This window comes from Akebia trifoliata, chromosome 8, assembly GCF_017979445.1.
Source record: "Akebia trifoliata isolate Shusen 1 chromosome 8, ASM1797944v1, whole genome shotgun sequence".
NCBI lineage: Eukaryota > Viridiplantae > Streptophyta > Magnoliopsida > Ranunculales > Lardizabalaceae > Akebia > Akebia trifoliata.
Window position 1 is genome coordinate 48,483,913 of NC_141382.1, and position 7,500 is coordinate 48,491,412.

The window sequence follows — 7,500 nt, forward strand, 5'->3', positions numbered from 1 at the left end:
GCACTAAATGAGCCAAGACTCATGGAAGTCATTAAAGAGATGTATACATATAATTTTTGTTATTTATATAAAATGTGATTTTTAGATTGAGCATCTATTAATAAACCAAATATGAAAGACACATCTCAATCAACCAAAAATCAGCTTGATCTTCATGAGAGAGGTTACCATGCTCTAAATTTTAGAAAATGTTAAATAAAGGGTGATAAATCACATTAGACGGGGAGGAATCTATTAAACAACTTTCTAACGTAGAATTAATGACTCTAAAACCAGCAAACACATACTTTTAAGGGTCTAAATGATTGTTTGAAACTCATTTTCAAGAGACTATGAAATCTTTGGGAAATTATTCATGGAATTTGCTACCATTTGATTGCATCTAAGAGAATGTCAAAAATATATTTACTCTCTAATTCTTGGGGGAATCCGGCTGCTGTTTCATATCTTTGAATGAACCCAGCTGGTAACATGACATGTGGTTTTTTGTATTTATTTTACACCCCTACTTTTATGTTATTATTTGGGCTACCACCTTGGAGAATGGAGACAACTCGTGTAGCTCAAAGGAGAGCGTTCTACCAAAATTTTGAAGCAGGATGGGCACGTCAAGGGTGGGGTTTCATTCTGTAGGAGAAAATGTACAATCATGTGAATTAGATTGTTGCAGTTCACACAAAAATAATCTTAAAATTGAGGAAAAATTATATATTGTCTTCGTAGATTTATTAAGAAAAAAAAACTTATGAGAGAAAAAAGAGCCAGCATGTGAAAGATGTCCACGATCTAATGGACTATTACCTACATGTGGTGCTAGAGTTTGGCATATGTAACGTCTTTGGGTTTAAGAGGGTAGAAGAGGAAAGATAATAAAGTAGGGTATTATTGGAAAGCGGGGTAATACGACAAAGAAAATAAAATTGGATGGATATTTTTAAAAGGAAAATGTTGAAGTACCATTGAAATTGACATCACTTGGGATGTGTCTATAGAACCATAGATGATTTGCATCAAGATAAGAGAAGTATCTATTGTTCTGTGTACACCAATGTTTCAAACGATGTCAATTGCAATGTTACTCCAGCACAATTCTTTTTGAGGAGTAGACAAGGCGAGGAAATTAAGATGAAAATGTATTGTTAGAAAGAAAGAGAGGAGGCACACCACAACAATATCGTCAAAAGTTGCTTTAAGATTCATAGTAAGATTAAATCTCAACCCTTAATAAACGGATTGGGACAACCGTCCCATTTTATTACATAGATGACTAAAAGCATATATATATATATATATATATATATATATATACCTGCAACGATGTGATGGGTGTCCTAAATCTAATTGACGAATATTTACACGGACACATGTGAAATATAACGGTATTATTAAGGGCACACATACCTGCGGTGATGTGATAGGTGTCTTGAATCCAATTGGGGATTAATTACATGGATACTTGTACCCAAATTGGGTATTTCGGGTATATGTTGGTACTATTAACACGTGTTATGTTACAAGAGGGTGAAATCAAATATAGGCTTCAATGTGCTTTGATACTTTGTAAGTGATACAGAATTTGATTGTAGTTTGAAGTATGAGTCTATAGCCATAACAAGACCATAAACCATCAAATGGAGAAAGAAAAAAAAAAAAAAAAAAAGAATTCAGAGTAAATGGGAACCTTTAAATCTTTTAGTGCCTCTGGTTTCAATTCTTTTCAACAAATCCCACAAACCACCAATGCTACTTAGGAAGGGGAGGTTCTCCCAACCACTTGGCACGAAAGCCCGTTCCTTTACAATCAGAGCAGCACATTGATCCCTTGAAGAAGGATAAACAACAAAGAAAAGTTTGGTTACGTTGGTGTGCAGAGAAAGTACGCATTGTGATGCAGAACTAGAAGATACAGAGGTTTGGACATGTTGTGCTGTTTATAAGTTTACCTTTCCAGTGCATATGACACAGCTAGTGTTTTTGGAAGGCACTTGACAGAGAATATTATCTCCCAGAATGAAGAAGCCTGTACCTCCACACCATTTGCATTCAACATGCCCATTTGAGTTACAAGAAGAACAAGCAATTGGCCTCGGTTGCTGCATGTGTCGTGGACAGGGAGAGGAAATTTTAGTAAAGACCACGACAATTTAGCGTAAATGCAAAACATGTTAAACAAATTGGGGCAATGGTTTGATAGCCTCATTACGATTAACTCACTTTAGGAATCCAACTGTTGGTTAAAAGATAAAAACCATGGTCCACAAAGCCAACGTCATCAACTCCAATTGTGAATTAATTACCATAAGTATATGCAATCAATGTCCTTCAATTAAATATCCTGATTCTATGCCAAACCCCGTAAAAAAAATGAGATGACAATAACTTATAGAATGTACAAAGGATTTGCTGCAATAATAAACACGCAATATAGAGCAAAAGACATCTCTTTGCCCCCCAAATAGTTGTTACATAGAAGAATCTGAAAACTGTTAGAGATCAATAAACTTCCAGGGAATGGAGTTTCCTCTTGTTACATAGACAGATGTGTGAGTTTTTCCACTATGTTATTAAAGCCCACACAGTCATACACTTTCATCCCATGCCATCCCGTAAGCCATTCTCCCCAACATTGGGTGTTGGTGGGTGGGTAGTGTGTGTGTGTGCATTCTTCTTCCAGGTGTGGGTGGGTTGCGGGGGAGGGGAGGAGAGGGTTGATGCTTTTCTAAAATATCAGATAGTTGTTGTTTATTTTATTTTATTTGGTGATTACATTGCATCGACTTAAACAAAGAAACATATCTACTATACACGTTCATTTTCTTTCTGTTCAAAATGAACTAAATTATCTGTAAATGTATTGGCTTCAGACCTATTATTTCTATGAGAAAACACTGCCACATTTGCATATTGTGGAATTTTTCACATCGCAATTTCATAGTTTCAAGAGGATGCCTTCTACTACAATAGAACAAGGTAGCAAAAGCAGCTAGCAAATGCTAATCTACTGACCACTAGATCTGCTGACCACTAGTCAAGTCAAGTGCAGCAATGATTAACAACCAATCTCTGTCCTAAAATTGCCCATTGTTGTTATGTTCGTCCACCAAATGGAATTTTCACAAATCAGTTTTGATTCATTATATTTGGCTCCTCCCATATATAACAGAACGAAGGTCAGTTGTCAGTCAATCCACTCATGGAACTACATTAAAGTTACCCCAGTATGTTGGGGGCTTCGTAAAGAGAGGAAGAAAAGGGTATTCCAGGGCAGTGTTGTCAAATGGGATCAAATATGCTATTTTCTATGAGTAAATCGCATATGCGATTTAGGGCTTCTGGTTCATTATGTCATGGCATACAAAAGTATACAATCGCATATTGTAATATGTAATGGCATATTACTCCAATGGGCAAAGATTTGACTAATGGAACGTTAAATTCAAGTTTTTTTAATCTATCTTCTCCTATAACTACCCTATTTCCACCCCCTATCCATACATTATTCTATGCTATTTCTTTTATTCTTTCACTCGCATATATTCTCTTTAAATCTTATTTTTTACTTAATTTTTTTCAAAATATTGAGTTTATGCATTCTAAAATAAGATCATACTATCCAATGATTAAACTATTAAAGCAAAGTCCACTTAAATTATCTAGAACTAGAACTTGATAATTAAAGTAGGCCACCTTCGTATCATGAATAGTTTATGTATTATTGACTATTTAGCTTCTTGAGTTCTTTTATTCTTGTTACTAAATGACTAAATGTAATCAATTTTATTCAGTTTGGAAAATGAGTGTTATCCAAATATATTGTTAATAGGTGTTTTTTTTATTTTCTTATATGTTTCTGATTTTTTTTTACATTTCCCCCTTTTTTCTTATTTTTTTACTCTGTTATTTAAAAAAAATTTGTGAAATATGCGATCACATATGCCATATGCGCACAACATATGCTATTTGATAACATTATTCTAGGGAGAGGAAATGTCTCCTCAGGAGGTGATTCTAGGCATTTGGGTTTGTTATTTTTTTAGAGCAAAATGTGTAAAAACTTTGAAGGGGGGGGGGGGGGGTTTCTGCAAAGATTTTGTCTTCATGGGGGATGCACTTTGTTGTGTGTAGAGCTGTTGAGAGCTGGGTGTATTTGGGTGTTGGGGTGTGGTGCTGTCCTCTCATATTTATTTTTTAAATAAATATTTACACTTATCCAAAAAAAAAGTTCCCCCTATTCTTTCTATTTCATTTTCATGAGAATATCTATTTAGTGTAGTTCAATGTACCCCAAAAGGTGATGGAATCAAGGGTGGCACCCAATTATTTAGTGCAGTATGAAGGGTATAAAAATATTAGCAGACGAAAAAGGGCACAAAAAGGGGTAGTAATAAAAGATCCAAGAACATACTCTCTAATAGAAGAGATAACTCTGGATAGAGTAGAATGAAAGAAACATATTTTCATAGCTAACCCAAGATATTTAGGATAAGGGTATTCTGATTAATTGATCTCCCTAGTGTTTATTATTATTATTGATATCTCCCTAGTGTTGTTTACTATCTTTTTACCTAAATAATCACTATTTCCATTGCTTAGTATTTCAATGAAATTCAGTTGAAAATTTTAAAAGATGAATGAAGAAGTTTTTTTTTTTTGAAAAAGTTCAACTCACAAGTGAAAACTCAAAATTTTAGTTTGATATACATTGTGTTCATAAAAATTTGGATGATAATATGAGTAAAAAAGACATTATATTGTTCTCTAGTTGGAAATCCTATGGTATCAAACCACCACAATGGTAAGTCAGTGGATACACATTGTCGCCCCACGTATAACATGCCTTTTACCTACAATTAGTCTCTCTCTCTCTATAAATCCTCTGCAAAATATGATGACAAAATATTTCCTTATCCAATGCCAAGAAAGACCTACACTAGCTTCTCAAGTTTGACATTGCACAATTACATGCAGTTTGAGTGGGAAACATTCATTTTGGTTAAAATTTGATCTTCAAAGATTATGTTTACTTGAAAGAACTTTACTGCTTTAATTATTTTGCACTCTTCAAGAGTTTAACTAAATTAAGTTAAATAGGGTTAAGAATGAAATTGGAGATTAATAATAAAGTTATTTCCTTTCTCAATCATTCTTCCTTCTGTTTTTTTTTTTTTTTGAGAAGTATAATGTATTGAGCAAAAGAAGGAGAACTACAAAGAGAGAGGCCGAGAGAGCCTCAAGAACAAACAACAAACAAAAAGCAGCAAATCAAAGAAAAAAGAAAAAACATCACTGGTTACATAAAGAGTCCCATCTAAAAACAAAATCGTTGAAGGTAGTCCCCGCGAACTCTATATTCTGCTTTGACCAAATGTATAACAGACCCAAAATTTCCAAGAATCTTGAGATTTGATTAGGGGTTTGCATCTAAGTATTACATCTATTTAAAACCTTGTAATTGTTCTACTTTTAGATGAATTTAAGGATGAAACTTATTAGTTTTTACAGAAACATTATCCTAATTCTTACTTTTCTTTCTTTTCTCTCTCTTTTAGCTCAAATTTTATCTGAATTTTCGATTAAAACATAGCATAGATCAATAATTCTCTAACAAAACAATCAAAAAGTAAAGAAATTTATCTTGTAGTGGTATCAAAAAACTTCTCAAACAATTCAATCTCGATTACCAAAACATCTCAATCAATCAATCGAACCCTAGAAAGAGCGAATCAGAAGGAATTAAATTATACCTGAGAGATTAACCAAGCCTTCTCTGTGCGCTTAACGAAATCGGAAGAGCTTTCGTAAGAATCCACCATTGAAGCTCTCACTCCACAAACCCTAGAACCAGAACTTCTTCTTCTACTAGTACAAGAAGGTTTAATAGCACCAATTATAATTCTTCTAGACGGGATTTTCGTCAAAATTACAGGTATGCCACACGCACAGCTCGACATTTCGAGATCTCTCTCTCTCTCTCCTTCCTGTGTTCTAGTTTTGATTTTGTTTGTTTCTTCTTGAAATAAAGCGCAACAGTTTTTTCTTTTCTCGAAGGGAAGCTAAACCTTTAGGACAGTTCTTTTTTTTTTTTTTCCAAATATATCTGCGACGTGGACGCGTGGAGTGCTGGACCGACCATCTTAGCAATTTAAATATAGCCCTTGGGTTTTTGTGAATAATTGATAATACCCCTGCAATTTTCAAATTGACCACGTGACCTTGATTTGGTCTTATATAAGAGGCTAATGAGAAAGACCGAGGTACCCTCATCATGATTGTATATCGTTCGCATGGTCATCTGGATCTCACTACTTTTACTGATACAGATTGGGGCAGGATCTACTTCTGATCATCGTTCGACCTCATGATACTATGCCTTTCTAAGAGATAATTTAGTTGCATGGAAGAGTAAAAAGCAATCAATGGTATCTCGTTCGAGTACTGAAGCTAAGTATAGGACTATTGCTCATGGTACATGTGGAGGTCATTTTTGCGATAAATAAACATCGATCATGATTTCGACATTTAATCCACAAAATAATAAAAAGAGCATAAATAAAATAGAGAAGACAAATTTTTTACGTGGTTCGGCAAACGTGCCTACGTTCATGGGTTCGGAGAGTCGTTTCATTATAGATCTCAGATTTACATAACCTCATCTTTTTCCTCCCCTTTTACAATGGTCTCCAAGCCTTTAAATAAAGAAACTCTAATTAGAGTCTTAACCCTAATTAATTACAATTGACCACATTGTCCCTTATTCAAATTAACAATTACATAACAAGGAGAATAATCCTTTTAAACTTAGAATATTCTCTAATAAGATAGAATTCTCTTTAAATGATGCCACGTATTTACCTCGAGATGCGCATAGATGATGCGAGTGAATGATCCAGATATAAGACGATTTTATCCCTTCACAGTACATATGAGTTTTTTTTTTGCTTCGATCTCTTTTGTGTGAGTTAGAATTTCTTATCAGGAGATACATGATGCTATATTGTGACAATGAAGCAGTAGAGAAAATTGCCTTTGATTTTATTTTACAACAATATTCAATCTCTAGGGAAGAGGTTTTTTTTTTTTTTTTTACCATTGTTATGATTCTATGTCCATCAAACTTTCAACCAAATACTCTCACCTTCAACTTCAAGATTCTATCTTTTTTAACCTTCAAACATCATTAACAAAATAGGATTTCTACATGAGAAACTCTAGTGGGGGTGAGTAATTTGGGAGGTCACGACTATCTTACGCTAGTCTAAGAGATATCCTTTGTGGTGATGAGTAAAAAATATAGAGTTTGAAGATTTTGGAGGAAAAAAAAAATTGAAGGTTGAAGATAAGGGTATTTTGGTCATTTCGTTACTATCTCAGAGGAGTCCATGATCAAAGGGTTTTGTCATCAATTTAACTCCCAACAATAATCCTTTTAGATTAAATAAGACATAAATTTCAAATTTAATTGGATAACCTTCACGCATACAATTTTTTATTTTATTTTTG

The 7,500-nt window shown here is 33.9% G+C and overlaps 1 protein-coding gene across 1 annotated transcript; it reads right to left on the bottom strand.

The window, feature by feature from the left end:
* Positions 1–1,444: 1,444 nt before the first annotated feature.
* On the bottom strand, positions 1,445–6,066 carry LOC147397401 (uncharacterized). Its single transcript, XM_086449056.1, has 3 exons — positions 5,745–6,066; positions 1,944–2,093; positions 1,445–1,821 (listed from the first exon to the last, which is right to left on the bottom strand). Exons 1-3 carry the CDS (start codon positions 5,949–5,951, stop codon positions 1,744–1,746), a joined length of 435 nt encoding a protein of 144 aa, XP_086305182.1. The 5' UTR covers positions 5,952–6,066; the 3' UTR covers positions 1,445–1,743.
* Positions 6,067–7,500: the final 1,434 nt, after the last annotated feature.